The sequence below is a fragment of the Triturus cristatus genome, chromosome 6 (genome assembly GCF_964204655.1).
Source record: "Triturus cristatus chromosome 6, aTriCri1.1, whole genome shotgun sequence".
Classification (NCBI taxonomy): domain Eukaryota; kingdom Metazoa; phylum Chordata; class Amphibia; order Caudata; family Salamandridae; genus Triturus; species Triturus cristatus.
The window spans coordinates 1,401,322,549-1,401,343,476 of NC_140589.1; the positions used below are offsets into that span (position 1 = coordinate 1,401,322,549).

Here is a 20,928-nt window from a genome sequence, read left to right on the forward strand (position 1 = left end):
GACCAGGCTGTGCCTTCTTAGGGCAGGGTCTCCACCCTTTTCTGTAGTGAGAACTACTTGTGCTCAAAGAAAGTCCTGCTGAGATACTAGCATATGCAATCCCTGCAAAATCCTGATGGCACGCTTGAACATAACACTACGACCACCTAAGCACGAATATCATTAGTAACCACCCAAACATTCCAGGGGAAGTTATTAGCAGAACGATTGGAAAACGTTTATCGATATTAAAAGCCTCCCCCTGAGTAATTAAGTAACATTCAAATCATCACACGCCATGTGCCGCAAAGAGCATAACCACAGCAGTAAGTTTCCCCAACTCAAATTGACTTATCATTCGTCTAACAACTTTAAATGTGTTTTAGAACTGCAATATTGTGTCTTCATTAGCATATTCGTTTTTGAAAATACACATGTTTTTCTATCAGATACCACTTTCCACTTTGAGGAATCAAACTCAATTTTCCAGAAGGAAAACCTTTTCTGAGAAAACATTTTTTCCTTTAAAAATCAAATTCGATTTTTTATTGTTAGAAAACACACAGTCGCCAAACATCAGCTTGTGTTTTTCATTGAGTTACCACCATGTAAAGATGTCTCTCATGGACAGATTCTGCTTCAAATACCCAGGTATTGCAATCATAGGCCCTGCATGCCCACCATAGCACTAAGAATGCCTGTGTTATGCTAATAACGCCCACCATTGAACCAGGGCTACTTCTGTGCCACGGCTGGATGCCCACCATACATCAGTTATGGCCATTATTATGGGAGATGTGGTTTCCATTCCGTCAAGGCCGGCTACAAGCAGGCCAGTCATGCTCTTAGTATGTTAATGATGGCAGCAAGTATAGAACAACTAGACCAAAATGCCCAGAATAATCAAGGATGAAAATATTATGGCTTTGGCACAATTATACCTTGTACCGGCACCAATGCACAAGAGATACAACTCTTATGATGGGGACAGCATAGATATTTGGCAGTCCTTGACACTAGGAGTAGCTTCAAGGAATCAACACTGTTTATTAGGGGAGGACACAATGTCACCCACCCACAAAATGAATGCAGAAGCTTCTAATTTTCTCTGCCCTGGATGCACATGCTCTGCTCTTCAGCACTTGGGTTGATCGTGCTCCCAACTGAGACATTTTTACTGCCTTCTCACACATGCACACTGACTCTCTGAGATCGGCTAGGTTTGGCTTCACCTTTGAGAGCTACTTTGAGGGTCTGGTGAGCTACCAGTAGCTCCTGAAATACTTGTTTGAGACCCCTGGGGTTAGGAGGTTACATGTCAGTGGCGGCTGGTGACATTTGAAAGTGGTAGGGCATAAAATGAGTGGTGGAGTGCACCGCGGCGAGCGAGCGCGAAAAATACAAGGGGCGTTCGGCGGGGTGCTCCCCTGAGACAATTTCGAAAAAAGAGTGGGCACATGGTGCATTTTCAAGCCAATTTCCAATGTTCCACTTCATCTGGGAAAAAAGTTATACATGTGACGAATGGCAAAGGTAAATTAAATGAATAATTATTTACTGCCTGAAAAAGCCAGCCCAAGAGTATAAAGCAAGCCACCCATATCCCAGACCTTGCTCCACAAGTCGCTGTGCAAACCATATCACAAATTTCCCACACCAACACCCTGTGGACTGTTATGTCAGCGTTTCTAGATTCATTTATTTGAAATACGTTTTTTATTTTACTCGTGCACATGCTCTACAGGACTGAATATCTTGTTTGAAAATTCATGGGTTTTTCTCTTGTTATAATGCATGCAACATCTATTTCATTTTGAAATAGTATCACACTCCCACCTCGCCCACGGTTGGAGCTCTCATTGATATAGATTTACAACATTGCTATCATTTCTCTTTAGCAGTCCAGTACATAGTCTCATCACTCCCCCGCCTTTCCAACTCATTCCCGTCATACACGTACACAAAAACATGGACAGTGGAGCAGGATAGTACAGCACAAGAGGAAGAGAGGCACTGGCAAAGCGACAATGAGGACTGAACATGGACCAGGGAGCATGCATGGACACACAGACAGAGAGACACAGAACCTGTGACACATGGACAATGAGACACAGAGCAGGGTGCATGCACACACAGAGAAACAGAACCTGACACATAGACAATGAGACATAGACAAAGACCAGGGTGCATTAACAGACACACACACAGACACAGAACCTGACACGTGGACAATGAGACAGGGACACATACCAGGGTGCATGGACACTCAATGAGGCATGAACATGGACAGGGACAAGGATGCATGGGTACACAGACAGGGAAATACAGAACCTGAAGGCGGAAGGGGTTTAATGGGAAAAAATATATAAAATAAAACTTACTGTCCCGTGCCATCTTCTAGATGGGTCCCGACGTCCGGTCCTGACTCCTGGGTTTTCGAATTCCGGACCCGCCGGCTGCAGCTCTCCTCGCGTCATCAGGTAAGGCAGCCTCCCTCCCTTCCCTCCTCCAATCACAACTGGTGTGGCGACTCAGAGCGCCCCACCCGGGCCATTTTCTCTATGTAGGCTGCTGCATGCAGCAGCCTACATAGAGAAAATGGGAGCGTGGGCGGTCCTGCTCGAAGGCAGGGGGGGAGTGGCCTGCCCACTGTTGCGCATACTGACTGTTTGGACAGCCCCAGGGCCGACCAAACAGTCAGTATGCACAACAGTGGGCAGGCCACTCCCCCCCTACCTTTGAGCAGGACCGCCCACCCCCAACCAAGCACTTCTGCTTTCTCGTAGTGCAAGAAGCAGAAACATAAATGGTAGTTATTACCATTTATGTTTCTGCCTTCTCGCACTGCGAGAAAGCAGTGGGGCGGCGCCCAAACGCCCCAATGGAGGAGCCGCCACTGTTACATGTGTTCATATAGTGTATGAAAAAATAGAGCCAGTCTGTAGAAATTGTAACTTGAAGTTAGACGTCAGGGTATACCCCCACCTTTACCCATATCATTCCCAAACATCATTCTATCCCCATTCAGGGGCATAACATAGGGCCCCGTGGTGCAGGGGGTGAGCTCACAGGGAGGGGGGGGCTCAGCACACTACCTTGGCCTGAGTGCTCTTGACCGAGTCCGGAGGTGGGGGGGGCCTTCATGTAATACGTAATGGGGGTGGCTCAAGTTCAGTTATGCCACTACCCTCACTGCCTGCAGGGCCTCTGACCCCCTACTTTATTGCAGTTTCCCCCCTTGTGTTTATTATCCACTGCGCTTCCCACGCTAAACTGTCTCTGATATTAATGGCTGCATTGTGTTTTTTTAACATAAATCTATTTAGTGTTCACGCACAGTAGGCGGGAACTCCTGAATCCTGGCTGGAGGACTGCTGGTCGGATCCCATCCAAGAAAACAACACAGTCTTTCTTTCCCAGCCAAGAGGACTGAGATCCTTGTAATCGTGAACGCTTGATTGCACACAGCACACCGATTGCAATCACTAGATTTAGCGCCAAGAGTATATATACACACACCAGGGTATACAGCAGGTCGCTTCTTTCTGCTCAATGTTGATACTTTTTTGTGGTTATTGTATTTTGCGTAGTCCAAATGCTTGGCTTATTACCATATACTTATTATATAGGCACAAACAATTAATGTTACATCAAACTCACCAAAGGTGATCGGAGGAATCCCTGCAAAAAAGTCAAACTTCTGGCAATCCCTCGGGGTAGCATTCGAAACCACTGTTCTTGTGCCACCATGGCCCCTCAGTTTGGACCCTGCCATATGCAAATCAGGCAAAGCTGCTCCATTAGGAACAGTCCAGCCACACCCGCCAGGCTCAGTCTGCCCTGAACCAGAACAAGCAACCCAAGATCAGGGTCGCCCTTCACCTTATGGTACACTTCAATGTAGGAGTGTGACGTGCAATGCATTACCACTGCGGGGAGGGGGAAGGATTCATGAGAGGCGAAGCTTCCACTGGGCCATGCAACCCCTCCCCGCAAAACTAGTAATAAATAGCATATTGAACACAGCCAATCTACACGTATGATTTAGGTTATGTGTTTTCATGTGCAGTACGTAGAAACAAAGGTATTTAACCAGAACACACGGGTTAAATTCGTGCAGTGAAATAAAATCATAGTATCTAGGCCTGGGAGCATGGATCCCCAATCGCTTTTTTTAGTAAAGCGATTCTAAAACGAAATCCGTGAGGCATAAATCACTGTCTTCTCAAGTCAGTTGTGCCCTACTGTGCTAAGAACACGTGGGTGCTGTCGTAATAAATGTGTGTATCTGTGTTTATTAGTAGAATTATTCTAAATTATGCCTTATTGAGCCACATTTATTCTCCCTGGCTTGGCATGAATCTACATATTTAAATGAAGTACGCCTGTATGAGGATTTATAAAAGACAAAGGGTGAAATATTGGACATATACAGCACTCAGTTAATAGGAAACATTTCAAGCTGTAAAAGCATGAGCAGTGAAACTTTTGGGGGGCACCAGGGGGTTTAAGGGATGTCAATTATGATATGAAAGTTTTAAGCGGGGCACTGGCTACATCTTCAGACCACAGTGAGTTGTTCTGAGGACAGTGGAGGGTGGTTGATGGGTCAAAGTGGCGAGGGAGAGTGAACAGGAAAGGGGGTGAGAGAGCACTCCTTTGAGGTATGAGAGTGCTGAATGAATAACAACGATAATGTCAGCAGGCAGCAGAATTTCAGCCTGAAGGACTGAGTACTGTGACGAATACTAATGTCATGTTGGGATTATTCAAAATGGGTGATTTATAAACTTTCTGTCCACCAGATGCACAGTGAAAATTAGGTATTCAGTTTAAATGTTTTAATAAAGTGTTTTTCTTTTAATTAAATAATCACCCAATTGATATTCATTGTGATGATTGTGTTAGGGTGTATCTAGTCTTCATCCTCACACCATGCCCTCTGCACTACATTTTGACACCACAACCACACCACCCCAAGGAGGCCTTGAAGGTGCAACTTTCTGCGGCAGACACAGCCCCATGCTGGTATCCTGGTCACCAGGGCACACCTGCGGAATTACCAGGTAATCTCTGTAAAAATCAAACCTCCCATGGTAAATCCTCTGCTTTTATTGTTTCGTGCGAATTATTTTAAATGTGCAATTCTTCTGGGGCTACAGTTTTCCGCTGACGCATCTGTTTGATGATGTTATTAACACTTTTTCCATGGTTGCAGCGTGACAAGCTGCCAGGATACCAGCAGGCTGAAAAGGCTTGGCAGACCTCAGCTGCCGTCGCATCCTTTCTATGTTTAATAATCGCTGCCCTTCAGCACTGCCGGATGTAAAGACGCAACCAAGCCAAGAAGACCAGAGGGTTCCAGATGCTAGCATTTTTAAAGACCTATTTGAAAATAAAAAGGGGAATAAACCTAGCAGAAAACAGATTTAAGACCTCTCCGTTCATGATACAGACCATGAAGGGGACTTAACGAAGGCCCAGGGAATGTCTTTGCCACAGGCCTCTGTCACTAGTGAATGCAAACCTTAAGAATTCGAACACAGATTACAGTGGACAAAATTGAAGCTGTAATTTAATGATTTATGTGATATGTCAATCATCGGATATACTGTGTAAAGAGTCCAGGGGTTTCGTTATGAGTCAACAGGGGCTTGCTATGCATTCCCAAAGGGCTCCATTAGGGGGTAGTGTGGTCGAGCAACCTTCGAGTGCAAGACATTTTGCAAATACATGCAATGATTAATAAATGACACACACGACTCAAGGAGGAGGTCCACACAAATGTATAAAAATACCAAGTACCTTTATATAGGTTTAGGCATCGGAGAAAAATCGTTCAGGTAAGTACGTTTTTAAATATAAATTATTTTCACAAAAAAGTGGACACAGTGCAATGTACGAGTACTGCAATGTTATCCTACGGAAGAAAGAACAAGTTCTGCAAACAGGTATATTACAGCGACTTACAAGACAAATCTCCAGGAGTTAAGGTGAGTGGTGGACAAAGTCCAGGGCAGCACCAACAGAACACTACCAGTGGCACGAGGACGGCAGGGAGCGAAACAGCATTGGGAGCCCAATGTATTTCATTGAAGATGGGTCGCTTTGAAAAGAGACTGCAGACTCTGGCCAGGAGGCCACTCGGGCTGGACCAGCAAGTGGGCTCAGGCTTTGCGATGCACGGGGACGGTGGGACACCTTTGATCCTCTTCTCTAAGGACCAGGGGTGACGGGGGCAGGGGTGTCCTTAGGTGTCGGGTTTTTCCTTACCGGAGCAGTCGCGGTTGAGGGGGCCTGCGTGCAGAGGCTGCAGGGGATGCCGGGAAGTCCAGGAGGGGTGAAACTACAGTGGACTCAAGCACTGGAGGGCTCAGGGACCTTGTTGACATTAGTGGTCCACTTCAACTAGGGCCAGAGGGGACGGGTCCAGTGGTGCCTTTTGGGTTTTGGTGGTTCTGGGGGCCTCAAAGTCTTTTCTTTTGGAGTTTCTTCAGAACAGGTCCGCTGTTCATCGTAGGTTTTGAGTTTTTTCAAAGGCAGGCAGGCCTCACAAGTTTCTGGAGTCAACAGCTGCAGGATGAGTCGACTTTGGTGCATTATTCGATGAGGGATGCAGACAGGCCTGAAGGGTTGGTACCAGGTCAGCTGCTACCTCTCTCCTCTCTGCTTTGCGGCTCTTCGGTGTCCTCTCTCTTCTTAGCTCATCAGGGAAGCATAGTGTAGTAGCTAATAGGGTCTCTGAGCCTCTTAAATGACCACTTCCTGTGGGAAGTGGGCATGACCCTGTCTCAGCATCCCAAAGTATGCCATCACCGAGATGGCTTCTTCTGAAAAATTGTGTCCACCTCACTGTAGCCCACATTAGCGGTGGTACTAGCTAGGAGGTGGCACGCCTACCTGACTAGCTCTTTTTCCCACCTGTCCAGGTGCCAAGGTGGTCCTGGACAAAGAAGGGGTGGCTTCCTCTCCTGTGAGGGGAGCCAGATTCGCATTCCAAAGGTGGCAGCTCTTCGATGCTTGCCAACCGAGGGAGGCTAATCAGCCTCCCATTCTGTGGGAGTGGGTGTTACGCCCTCATCCCATACAGGCTTTTGTTCTGGGTCTCCTGAGAGCAAAAGGCTCTCACACTAGGACGTCAAAACAGTGTCTCGGGTGGCAGGCTGGCAGAAACCAGTCAGCAAGTACACCAGAGGCTCGTAGGTTTTCGGGGTGCACCTCTAAGGTGCCCTCTGTGTGCATGTTTTGGTAAATCCATCACTGGCATCAGTGTGGGTTTACCAATACAAGATGTTTGATACCAAACATCCCTATTTTCAGTGAAGCCATCCTATAGCTGGGGAGCTCGTTTTCACCAGTGTTTTAAAATGGCTTCTCTGGTCACTTGTACTGGCAGTAATAGGACTGACCAGCACAGGGGCATATCTGCTCATGCAGGTATGCCTTCAAATGTAAAATGCAGCACCCTGCTTTAGGGCTGTCAGGCCTGCTGTAGGGGTGACCTACGAATAGTACATGCTGTGTTAGGGACATGGCACACAGGGATGTATGACATGTCGTGTTTTCACTTTTGTCTACACCAAGACACATAGCCTGCAATGGAAGCCTTGCATGTGGTTGGTGAGGGGTCCCTTAGGGTTTCACAATTCGTGCTGCTGCCCTTAGCGGTCATCTTTATTACCTCAGGCACTAGGTACCAGAGGTACCAATTACTAAGGACTTACAGAGGGTGCTAAGGTTTTGAAAATTGCAGGAATAAATTTTACAGTTTTTAGGAAAATAGCACTGCTACTGTGGACCTGGTTAGCAGGAACCCAGTACACTTCAGTCAAAGTTGCATCAAATACCAGGCAAAAAGTGTGTGTTTGTGGGGGGCTACTGCAACAAAAACCCAGTTTCCTACAGTAATTAAATCCTTGATTCATAGAGACCTATTGGATTTCGTCACCCACAAAGCACTCAAATCATCACATAAGGCGGCTGATGTGTGTAATAGGAAGCACTAGAAATAAGTCACCAAAAGCATGTTTTTTTCTGTTTGAGGCGGAAAAGGCTTTTGAGAGAGAAGATTGATAGTGCAAGATGTAAGCCCTGCAATTGTTTGGGTTCCAATTGGAATTTAGAAAATTGATATAGATTGCATATGAACTTCCAGAAGCAACAGCAACAGCGGATACCTATATTGCACACAATAACTATTGTGTACCTTTAAAAATGAACAGTTTAAGCTCTGAGAATTTTCCATCAGATGGGAAGAAGGGGCGAGGTAAGGCGCCTCATCTCGCTCTGCTATTCGCTCTGAACTCGTGCCAATTCAAATCATATCAAGCAAAAAGAAACAGGTTACACTTTGGTAAAACATTAAACTAAATAGTCTCTATACAGAAACAACACATTCTTTGCAGTAAAGAGGCCGAATAAAGCCCTTCCTAAAATTATGACAATGACTACCACCTCGTCAGGGGATAAAGTGAGATGAGAGAAACACAGGTGTTGTTGTTACATAAATCTGTAAGATACCACACAAGCCAAAAGAACCCCTTCCTGGGCCTACTAGATTTATAAGGCATGAGATGGGTTTGGAGGACTCGCTGTGCTTAGACTAGACTTTAACAAGCAGTGGCAAAGACAATACATCTCGCCTTTTTGGCCTACTGGCTTTGATAATGGTTTTTAGCGATGCTGTGCAGCAACCCCAATACAGTGCAGCATCGCTAAAGCAGAAGACCCCAAACAAAGGGTGCTATGCAATGCGACTGTCATTGTGCAAGGGTATGTCCATAAAATGATGTAGGCACTTTTCGTTTTATTTACCAATCAGTATTGCATCGGTAAATTAAAATTAAAAAAGTAATGCAAATTGTTGTTTGTTTGTGTATTTCCAAGGGAAATCGATCAGTTAAACAGGAATGATTTCTGCCCCGCAAAAAGGGGGGGAGGGGGTTTCCCTGCAACCAGAACCCCTAACGCGCCTCTACCTGTAGTATGCTACCCGCACAGCCTCCGCCTTATTGGTAGCCCTATACACTCAAACCATATAACGACCGCGCCACTGAAAGTCTATGTGGAGCGGTGTACCCTAAAGGGAAGAATTCTTGCCTGAAGTCAGCTCCATGATGCGCCCCAACTACCACCCCTGACGGGTGCGACTAACCTTCAAATCAGTCACATGATGCCTACCTGGGCAGTGATGCAGACCACCACGCCCCTGTGTATCCTAGAGAGGTCCCACCCGTATTCCGAAGGTGATCTTAGGTGAATCCTGTACCTGAACCAGCTACCCAGGAGCACTGATATTCGCCAGCCCGATCCCGGCCGTACACTGCCAGCCCCAGGGCACATGGTGGGCCCCTAGATATGGAAGACTAACCCATCACTTACAACAGGGCCGCTTAATCCAGCGCTAAGAACATACCTGTGCGCGCTACGCAAAGAAGCCCATCATAGCCCGTGAAAATGTTTTCCCTGGCTGGAGCACTGCAGCAACATAAGGGAGGATCAAGAGATGAACAAAAGGGGGGGGGGGGGGGGGGCAGAGGGCCCCAATGCATATGATACCCCTGCTAACCCCCAACGCACCACAGATGTCCTGCATTCTGTCCCAGCTGACCACCCTGCTGACTACCCGCGTTCATACCGAGAGCGCCTCCTCTAAGCAGGACAACTAAGTCCCCAATACCCGTGTCCTTTTCCAGTCTAAAGGCGCACATTCAACCACCCCTTCGCTGCCCGTATTATACGCTGCCTTGAAGATTCCATCTTGGACAACATCCCCTGAGCTGGGTTTGGGCTCCTGCTACCTACGCTCCCGCCTCCTGTGCTGCAACGTTATTACTCCTTACTGCCCTAGTCCCCTCCGTGCCCGATATTGGCGATATTGCCCGATATTGCCGAGATTGAAGGAGCCCCCTGCATTCCGAGGCCGGCGCAGGAAAGAAAGAGAGGGCGAGGACCAGGGCCAGCTGCCCTAAATAGGCCTTCGCCCCCTCCCCCTGAGGTGCCGGCTCCGGCCGGAAGTGACGTTGCGCTGACCCGGAAGCAGTTGAGGCTGCCGTCCTGTTTACTTCTTCGATGAGGGCATGCCCGGGCGCCCGGGGGGCCGAGTCCTAAGTGCGCGCTTCATTATATTTCGCGCTTGTCAAAGCTGGTGTAGGGTAAGCAACACGGAGAGTGGGTGAGGGAAGCAACATGGAAGGCAGAAGCAACACAGAGGGGGGTCCCCCAACCAACGCACATTAGACTGCTGGGGCGAAAGACGTCACAGCAGCATTGTGTAGAGAGGTTGGGGGTGAGTGTGGGGTAGAACTACAAGGGTGAGAAAGCAGGGTACGCAGAAGCAATCAAAGGCAAGTGAAACACTGAGGGGGTGAGAGAGAAGCACACAAGTGAGAGAGAGCAACGCAAAGCAGGCTAAGGGGGAAAGTGTCTGTGTGAGACAGCTGGAAAACACATCCACTCTCATGGAATGCTTTCCCCCAAAAAACAAAAATAAACAAAGTAGCGCCCGAAAAATAAGCAATGGAAGAACAAGTTCTAAGGGATGACCTACACAAGAAGTAGGAGGAAAAGCCCACACAAGTGAACACATAAAAAACAAGCACATTACAAGAACAATTAAGACAGCCAGTAATAAGCAATGGGATGTCTCTAAGCCCACTGTAAGCTCACAAGGTCTTTTCGCTCACAAGAGGACTTTCTGGTAGGTGAGATCCAAAAATGACTCTGCCAGATTGTTCAACTTGGTATAAAATCAAGAAGGGAGGCATGGGAAAACCGGTGTATCGGGATCTGTGGCAGGAGATGCTGGGACCATTCAAGACACAGCTTGACTTTGGTCAAAGTAGAATCAGACAAAAGACAGAGGGTTCTTTATAGACGGCGTCAAACGGAAGTTGGAGAAATACGAACATGCTCTAAGATAATACACCAAGCCGGACTGCTGAGAAGCAACCCTACATTTAACATAGGAAAGGAGGTAATTTGGTGAAATTAATAGGGGACTGCTTGGGGGAACTGAGATTAGCAACAGAGGACATAGCCCTTGAAAGAGAACTCAGGATGCTGAGGGGGGATGAATCAGTCCAGCAGCTTAGACATCCTCAATCCTTACAAACACCTGATGCTCCGTGAATCCCACACTAAACAGGATTGTAAAGGAGCTGGAGGTGGTTACTTGAGAGGCAGAATTAGTTGAAATCCTAATCAACTGGAGATAAGTGGAGACATTCAAGTGCAACCAGGACCCCGTGCAATATTGTTCACAGCACATGCTCAGCACCAGAAAAGACACAGCAAAGTAGACTGGAAGAGGTCTGGAACATCAGCAAAATTGTTGGGATTCAAGTATTTTGAGTGCGAGGTAAACTTGGCAGGATTTGTCATCTACCAGAAATATCACATTTTGTGTGGCTCGTATGTTTTTCATGTTTGTTCTCTCTTTTTCAGAATACAGTGGCTCTTTGGAAATCCCACAAGGCCGCTGTGGTGAAACCGTGAGTTTTGCCTTGCACACACCACCCATAGGTCAGGATACGCCTTAGCGTGCGTATACCGCCATGGGGGTCTGATCCTGAAGAATGTTTAGCTAATAATGCATCCATAAGCAGAAACATGTTGACCAACTTTCACGTTATTGTTTAAATCGGACTCTCCTGGTATACCTAACCAGCCAGCTCACGTCCGTCTCACTTGTTTTAAGCGATCCCTGGTTCGCCACCATTAAATTTACTTTGGGAAATAACCAGTGATCTTTTAACCTACACTACCCCTACACTTACTTGATCCAAAAAAAACCTGCTCCACTGTAATTCAGGCGTCGAAGCACACCAGGGGACACACGGTCCCTCTGGTGGGAACCCAATGATGAAGCATGTCACTAACTAGGTTGGTGAGTGAGGGTTCTTTAAAATAAAGTGGTTTCTCCTCGTGCTGCCCCAGCATTTCTTTCGCTCTTTTTTTTCCACTCTTTTGTTGTTATTAAGTATATTCGTCAGGGGGACGAAGAGTGACATATCCCTCACTCTCTAGTTGTTAATATATCCTTCAAATGGGTGTCACCATGGCAAAGCTTAAGACTTTGCCGTATGTATATGCAATATGGTGGAAAGTAAATGCATTGCAGGCAAGTATTCGCTTGGGTGGCTGTCTGTTGATCATCATTTACCTTACATTTATGACCACTTACTGATTACTCCAGAAACCAATCGGAGATGACTTTAAGATGCATTTTGTGGAGGAGTGGCGGGCTATTTAAGAGAAGAGGGTGGGAAAGGAGGCAATATTGGTGAAATGCTTGCTAACAGTTTGCTTCAGTCAACAAGCTTCTGTTACCTGATGATACCAGAAAGCTCTATGGTTGGGTTTTCTAAACTTCTCTAGAAGCAGCACTGTGCTAAGTTTGAATAATGTATTAAGCAGGGCGCTTTGGGTATTTTTGGTTTGACATCAAATTGCCAGTAAAAATGTAAATCGAAACAAACAAGTACAACCCGAAACAGAGAGCGGGCAGGCATCTGCTCTACCCTCATAGGGAGCAGAGCCACTGAAAAAACCTTCTAAGAATCTCCTTGATTGAACGGTCCCTTGTGTCACCTTGAATTGGATTTCTTTCCTATTACTTTCAATTATGGTTTAATTTTGTGCACTCAAGCAGTGTTTGGGGACAGGGGCTGAGGGCTTCCACTCTGGAGAGCGCTCTAATGCTCTCAGATATCCCTTGGCACTCCTCTTCCTGTGGATTAGCCGTCTCACCGGTCTTGGGTACGGTGCTGGTGCAGGCACTGCTTCGTGCAGAGACGGAGCACCTGGGGTTCTACGGTGGCCATTGGCCAATCAGAGTAACAAGGGCCCAATAGGAAAGAGCCTTCAAACCTGTACTCCATGCAGGGCCGAACTGGCTCTTCTGCAGCCCTAGCATTTCTCTGGTAGACAGCAGGCTAGGAGGTTGCTTTCAGAGCTGGATGGACTACTATGGTCCAACCATGAAAGCCCTCCGTGCTGTGGCCTCCTGCAGCGCAGGGCTGGTTTGATCATTTCTTTCCAGGGCGGATTTTGTTTTATGGCCCAGCCCTGTTTCCATGTAACCCCACCAGACGCCTGAAGGCCGCTCAGTTGAAGTGCTGTGCTTTCCAGAATCAACAGAAAAACAAATCTACAAAAACCACCGGCCTTGCTTCAGCAAAAAGGGAAACCTTGAATGAAAAAGCATCTGGATAATATGGGCTGGTGCGGATGGTAAATAATTGGTAAAAAATAAGGTATAAAACAGCTACATTAAACGCTATAAAAGACAAATAGTTGAAAAGAATCATGTTTGCAGTACTATTTCACGCGACTCTGAAAGACCTGCGAATCAAAGTGGTTATTAGGCAAAGCAGTGGTACTTACCTCACCATCACTGGAAGGATGAAAGGCAGGGATACGGCTACATGGGTTCAACCGTGTGCCAAAGTTAACACACGAATAGCCACACCATACTCCTGCTTTATTTTTGAATTAGCCCACTCAGCCCAGATTATGGCTACATTTCGGATTATAGTCTGATAGTTCAGGGGGCGAAGGCGCTAAGGGTTTAGACTGAGGATTATTCCATTCCCTCGCCCATCCCCCACTGCGGGGGTCCTCTACTAAGCCCTTGCCCTTCTTCCTCTTGCACAGCTGATGTGTCAGTCGGAGAAGCCCCCCACCCCCACCAGCCCCCACCCCAAATGCCCATGGACTTTTCTTTAACGGAATAAATTCACTGATTAAAATAATCACAAGCCATTGTTCCACTTGTCAGTTTTTTTTTTTACTGCAATTATATTTTGACACCACGAAGCCCTGGGGGGAGAGATTTAGGGAGGTGGGATGCACGCAAAATGCATTCATCTAGAGAGTTTTCCATCCCCTCTGCACAGCCAGTACTGGGTTCCCTTGGTGCCCGCCACATGCAGGGCACGCGCTGCTGCCACCTGGGCGCGTGGCAGGCGGAAGGAGCACCTGGGCCCAGTGACACACGAGTGTGCTTAAACCTGCCTCACAGTGGGCCCCGAATGGCAGCCTGCAATGTGTAGGGGGAAACAATATTGGATCTTCTGGAAAAAAAGAGGTCGTCAAGCGAGGGAGAGGACTGCCCAATCGCTTGCAGGTGCTTTGTCTGAACCCAGAGCATGGAAAATGGTATCTCTAATGTCCTCAATAACATCCATTTTGTAAAACTAGACTAGTGCCCTGGCCCGCTTACTGTCTATTACTGAAGCCGCTTTGCTGAAACTGTTCAGTGAGAGCACATCAAGACATGGACCTCGGTGGCCAGAACCTATTGTGAGGAAAGGCTGAGTTCTTGCGTCTGTGCATCGCCCCCGTGAACTGGACCTTGCAAGATGCCACAAGTGAGATTCTGATCTGGTTGGCCAAGCATCATGAACGGCGTCTCAAACAATCTGTGTGTTGGAGAGTGCCGGCTTTGTCTCACCACAAGAGTGATGTTTGCAAAAGACAAGTGGACAGCAAATCCTTGGAGCAGTTACTCAGACTCATCAGCACACTCTTTAAAAGCTACTACTATCTTTAGAGGATTCCCACACCTCCACTTAGCCCACAGTACCTCTAGCAGTCGCCAACCATCCTTGGACCCTAGCCCCTCACAACGCCTCCAAGTCACACTTGGGGTCCCCCTTTCGTGATGTGCCCAGTTCCATCTGTTTTCTATTCCCTAATCACACCAGATGTTTAACTTGACAGAACTTGTGTAACTTTAGAACACATCCAAAAACAGATTACAAATTCCTTGTTTGGGGTCTACCACTTTCTTCACCCCCTTTCATTCTCGAAAAGAATTCCCTAAAAACACAGTCTTTGGAGTCATGTGGTTACCGGCTATGTTTCTGATGATTCAGAAATCCTAAGGTTTAGGGGTTTACCAAAAGAGGTAAAGCGAGGGCACACTGCCACACATCAATGGATTTTTAAACCATAATTTTGAGTTCCAAAGAGAGCACTATTTTCAGTTTTGGGGTTCTCTAGCCCGAAGACAATGCTAGCCCACTACCCAAGCTCACTAGAATCAAGCAGATTATCAGATAGCTGTACTGGTGGCCCACAGTGACCCCCTGAACCTCTCCCCTAACCTCCATCGTGTGGAATCGAGCAACCTAGCAACCAGAGGGAACTAAAATGCTCCTTCATCTGCCCCAGCAGGAACTTGGGTAAATAGACTTTGGGCCAACTTTCACATCCGATTTCACTTTGGCCAATATCACAAAATAATCAGTAAATTTGCATGAAATCCCCAATGTATGTCAAAAGAATAGCCCCCTTATGGTGACGTCTGGCTTGCCAACCAGCGGCTTTGGGCAACCATACTTCTAGAGCCCAAAAGCAAAGATTCCTCTCTTGGCGTCCCCTCACAAACCATTATCACCCCCAACTGAATACCGGTTTTCCTGCACATCCCCCCTCTCGGTCATATTTTTAGCCACAACTATCAACATTCCAAGCAGCACAACAGCCCCGGAAGTGGCAATGAGGACCTCTCCACCAGCAGCACAAGGAAAGGTCAGGGGATGGCTCTGTCTCAGCAGCGCTGTTCCCCGGTCTAGTCTTTTGTTGCAAAACCCACTGCAGAAGTTGGGAAATGTAGTCCAAACACTTATATTGAGGTGAACAAGGACAACAATCCCCAGAATGAATTGGGCTGTTGAATGAAAACCAGGACTGGAACTGGTGTCCATGGTCATGACAAATGGTAATATTACTCTTGAGCCCTCTCGCAAGCATCCCGACACCCTCCTGTACCCAGCCCATGCGCCCCTCACACTTGTTTTCATTAGACGCACCTCCTCCCCAGCAAGCCCCAGACAGGCCTAGGTCCCACCTGCGTCCAGTTAGCCATCATTACTCCCACGCACCCCTGCCCACCACAGGACACTTGGTTCAACTCATACATCCCCGACTGGATTCTAGGCATATATTCCACAACTTCTGTATGTCCACTTGCAGTACCACTACATGTGCCCTCCACAACACCCACACATTCCTTTCCACAACTTCTGTATGCCCACTAGCGCCCCACCATGGGCTACTTCCACAGTACCACTCCATGTGCACTACCAGGTGCGCACCGGCTTCACCCTAAATTCAGACAACTCACTCCTCATTCTCGCCCTTCACTTTCATGCTCACCCTGCACTCACAGCGATCGCAATGCACTCACACTGATCACCATGCACTCACACCATTCACCCTGCACTCACAATGATCGCTCTCCACTCACAATGCACTTGTGCTGTTCACCCTGCAGTCACACAAGCACACTACTCACCCTGCACTCATGTGACACTTCACTCACCTGTCCCCCTCACTGCTCAATCTGCATACTCACTCAAACAAGCCCATCACTAACCATGCATTCATTCATCCCACTCTGCACTTATATCCGCACCCAAAATCATATGGTCACCTCACTCACCATGCAGTCACTCCTCTTACCCTACGCTCACACTGTTGCATTGCTCACTGTGCACTCACATGGGCACTCCTGCCACCCACACAGCACAGAGGGTTAATGTGCCTGCTACAAAGAACGTGTACCATGCAGATCACAGAACTGAGTGTGAGTAAACTATGGGTAGCGCTATAAAAAAAATGAATCGTTTGTCAGAAAGGTGCTATAGAGAGATGAGGTGCATTGTTGGTGAGTGGCAGCAATGGAATTCATGAGAAAGAGGAAATGGGGGAGCCAAAAAAAGACTGTTGCACTGTGTGCGACCAGTGCTAGGGACAGCCCTGGCTGGGAATGTTAGCCCCCTCCCCCACCCCGAATTTAGGGTCTAGTTGCGCCCCTGTGCCCTACACTCCTAGGCCCTCCACAACACCCCCACATGGAGTGTCCACACGCTTACTGGCAATGGCTGCCCGGCCCTCCGCGATGACGTCGACATACCACCTGCATACAGGTGGCAACAAAACCACGCACACCCCTTGCCTTAAAAAACAACTTCCCTCAATCCCTCTGTGTCCCTGACAGGACCACACTTGCACCTGTGTAGCACCTGCAGCAAGTTTCCGTAACAAACACTTTTAATTCGTTAGATCAATCTACGGCACGCCTTCAGCTCTTGAGACGCAAGTAATATACTTTGTTTACCGGCGCCAGGGCCTGCGAGGCAGCACGCGCGGTATGTTTCTTTTTTTTTATTTTAAGGTACGGCTGTCTCCTGGGAGTAAACCCATGACAAGTCTCCGAGGACCGCTAACCTCGCAGCGCTGGGAGAAACAAGGTTGCAAGCGCCCGTTCACTGCTCGGCAGGGTCTGCGCGCTGCACAAAGGGGCCGCACCTCCTTTTGTGCAAGCAGAAGCCCCTCGCCCCTCCTAGACTGGAACTCTTTATTACTAATAACAGAAGCAGGAGTAAGGAAATCTCCTGCACGATACGCAGCCTCACTTCAGGTCCACATAACAAGAGGCTTCGCTATTGACTGCCGGGCAACGAAAGTTGACTTGTTAACGAAGATTGCCAAAACACGTATGCTGCATCGCGCCGCTGTACACAACACTACATATGCCAAGGGTATTAATTTGAGCAATTTTAAAGGGGGGGGGGGGGGCAAAACCCTGAACCTGCAACTTGAAAATACATCTCTGAAGCGAGTGCTCAACAACTCACTGAGCTACCACACAAACGTGAATCATTGTCTTACATTATTTGAATAAATAGTTAAATATCACGAAGTTAAGTGAGGCTGGGTGGACCCAGCCCCTGTATCCACATGCACACCCCGGCCATTTGACCATGACTGCGCTGCCCCTTCCACACAAGGGGGTGCATTTAGGCTACAAGTGTTTGCTCAGAAATGCCAACGCTGCCCATAGAAATGAAAGGGTGTCACCTGTGTGGCTTCCAGCCTTGTAGGTCCAACTCTCGTCGTCCTCCTCCTCCGGGCCGCACTTGGAAGCGAGCGCCCCGTCGCTGCGGAACAGCCGCTTGGTCTGCCGGCTCAGGGACGAGAAGTTCAGCCAGCTGACGGCGCGCGACAGAGAGCCCGGGGGGCCCCGGTGCCGGAGGGAGCCCGAGGAGCTGTCCTTCTTCATCCTCGCCGGACCGCCTCCTCAGAGCATGCCCGTCCCGGAGCCAGCCGTGCCCGGCGCCTCATGCTCCCCGGGCCGCCGTTACATAGTACTCCGGGCAGGGCAGCCGTAGAGCCACCGACCGCAGACGGGCAGCCTCCGGTCCCAATCCGTGCCAACGCGTGCACACATTATTCAGAACCGCAAAACATGCTCCAGTGGGCACTTAAGGACGCTCCTCGCACGTGCACCGCCTCCCTCGAGTCTCTCCCGCGCTGTCAGTGGTCTCCCGTCCTGCACACAAGCCTCCCGTGCCTCCTCCTGCCATGTGGTAACTGTGCGCACCCGCAGCTGTCCATCAGCAGCCGCCTTCACCACAAGGTAAACTAGCGCGCCCTCAGCCAATCCGGAGCCGGGAGCCTAATGGAAGGCGCGCGTGGCGTCCGCAGGAGGGCACCGCCGGGGTGCCAGCCCTCCACCTGCTCCACTGCCCTGCCTTCCTGCCCAGGGAAGGGAAAAATGAACTATTAACAGGAATCACAAAAAGGTGTGCCGGCAACTCCACCCTCCCCCGTTCATCCTCGACACACTGAGGTCAGCGCAGATAACGAGCTGCAAACAGGAATCAAAGATATGCTCGGCAATCAACCTGCTCCCCCTTTCACCAGGGAAGCAACTTTAAACCAGGCTCACAAGGTGAGCAAGTAAGTCCGCACTGCTTTGAACGGAGAAGAGATCACGGGTGCAACGGGTCCTGATGCAAACCGGGTCTGTCGTCCCCATCCGCAGGTTTTGTAGTACAAAAGAAGGCAACATTTGGGTGAAGTGACCCCTCACGCACCCGGCTTCAGGTGTAACTACACACCTGCGGCACTTAAGGCCGCTTTCAACTACGCCGCTTTTATATAGCGCTTTCTACTCCTGACGACTTTAAATAGAAATCGCCAAAAGGTGTACAAGCACCCCTCTTGCTCAGCCTTTCAGCTGTGTTGCACATGCTTTTAACAGACATAAATCACACGGAACTGTAAAGAGATGGTCCTGCTCATCCTTTCACCCGCCCCAACAAGGAAGAAGCAAGAACTGTACACAGGAATCGCAGTAAGGTGAGCCAGCGCCCCGCCTTCTTCCCCTTTCACCTCTGCTAGACTACTTTCAACAGGGAAGAGGCAATAAACTGGAATCACGTCATCAAAGTGTATCTGCACACTTGTCTGTGAGGTGTGGGCTGCCCCAGACCTCGGCCAGCCAGTGTCCCCTGGCAATAAAGTGAAGACTGTGGTTATCAAGAAACATTCATGCGAAGCACAGGCAGCGCCTCCCCCACAAGCTTGGCGAGGAGGCCTTTGAAACGGACACCGCCAAACAAACACAGGCCTGTTGGTGCGTCTTTGTGTACATGTACACAGGTCTGTGGAGTACACAACCTGTCCGCGCCACGCCCCCGGCGAGGACAAAGGGAGGTCCCTACCGTCAGCTGCCGCTGTCAGGCGAAGTCTAACTGGGCGACGCGGTTTAAAGGCCTGACCAGGAGGCCATGAGCCCAGGCCGCGATCAGATTACCCTGTGAGGCAGCCGGGCGACCCCTGACCCCTCGGAGCGCGCCACAACGGGCGCACCAACTGTCAGCCCGAGTAAATAATTTAATAGTCTGGGGAGTACATGGAAATCTCCCAGTGAGTGAGGTAATGTGCTCCCTCGGAGGCCTGCGGTTGGCACTGGCGGAGCCCGCAGAGGTAAACGAGCGCGGCGTGCCAGCCTGGTACCCAGGACAACAGAGGGGGGGAAGGGGGAGAGCACCTGGAGACTCTCTGCGGGCACACGCACGCCACAAACTGCAATGCAACCCGGGGAAGAACTAAAATCACCTTTAACAATAGAATGCATTCTGGGAGTTGTAGTTTCGTGTCACTTACAACTGAACAATTTGGACTCGCGCACCAGAAAACAATGATGTGTAAAAGGAAAGCTCGGTACTAGTTCTGATGTCACCAAGACATCTGTGGACTTCAGAGTTCACTCTGAACAGGGTGTGCTGGCCTCACCCGTGACCATTGGACAGCCGTTTACTGGAGATGTTAAAAGCAGCCCGTTTTCCGTGTCACCTCCAGTCTGGGGCACATGGAGGTCGTTGCCTGCTCGCCATTTTACTAATCCCAGTGCCCAACTGGGAAGTGAATTTTACAAAACTGTTGCATATGGTCTGTTTCAAAATTCGGAAACGGTTAAAACGGGATAGTGGGTGAATGCACCTGCTGAAGGGTACTTGCTTGCAGGCTGCGGGTCATAATTAGCATTATTAAAATGATTCCGTGCGCAGTACGTGTGGCAGGTGGCTGCATCCCGCTGTGAAGGCGTCCACGCGGATATTGGCAGCTCGCGGCGCAGTCAGTCTGCGAGACCAGCGGGGAGGTGGAGGGGGTGTGGAGTGTGTGTGTGAGGGGGGGGGGGATTAATTGACTATTAAGCGAATTGGACTGGTTATTTAACGATGGTCTGTCTGACCGCTAAGTACAACCCCATCATGAGATCTGAGCCGCGCAAGCTGTTGTAGAGGAACCCACCGGCGTGTCTCCACCCATAGGGTCGCTCATACAGGCTATGCATAACAAATACACCATGTACCGCCCGTGGGATCATGAAGTTAATGGCTTGAGCAGGAAGATTCCAGCTATGTTTAAATTAGCTACGGGACGTGTGTGAAAAGTTTGTTTTGTGTGTTGTTTAGAGCATGTTTCGGTGTGTGAAGAGTGTGTTTGTGTACACCTGTATATTGAATCTTTACGTTTTGCGTGTGTACTCTATGTGCGTCGTTTTGCCTGTGCAGTGTGAATGTGACATGCCTCCTTTGTTGGTTTGATATAGCCACGTATAAGTGCATATGTCCTTGAGAGGTGTGC

The 20,928-nt window shown here is 48.8% G+C and overlaps 1 protein-coding gene across 7 annotated transcripts in view; it reads right to left on the minus strand.

The window, feature by feature from the left end:
* The window catches only part of NHSL1 (NHS like 1), a 454,242-nt gene that overhangs the window by 211,275 nt on the left and 222,039 nt on the right, over nucleotides 1–20,928 (minus strand). Inside the window, exon 1 of one of the 7 annotated variants that reach the window (XM_085612432.1) lies at nucleotides 17,851–18,529. The exons of 4 other annotated variants lie outside the window; for them this stretch is intronic. In XM_085612432.1, the coding sequence (XP_085468558.1) occupies nucleotides 17,851–18,052 (202 nt within the window). In that variant the 5' untranslated portion in view covers nucleotides 18,053–18,529. Of the gene's footprint in view, nucleotides 1–17,850; nucleotides 18,530–20,928 lie in introns of those variants that run through there. 2 more of the 7 variants (XM_085612431.1, XM_085612443.1) reach the window with 2 other exon arrangements.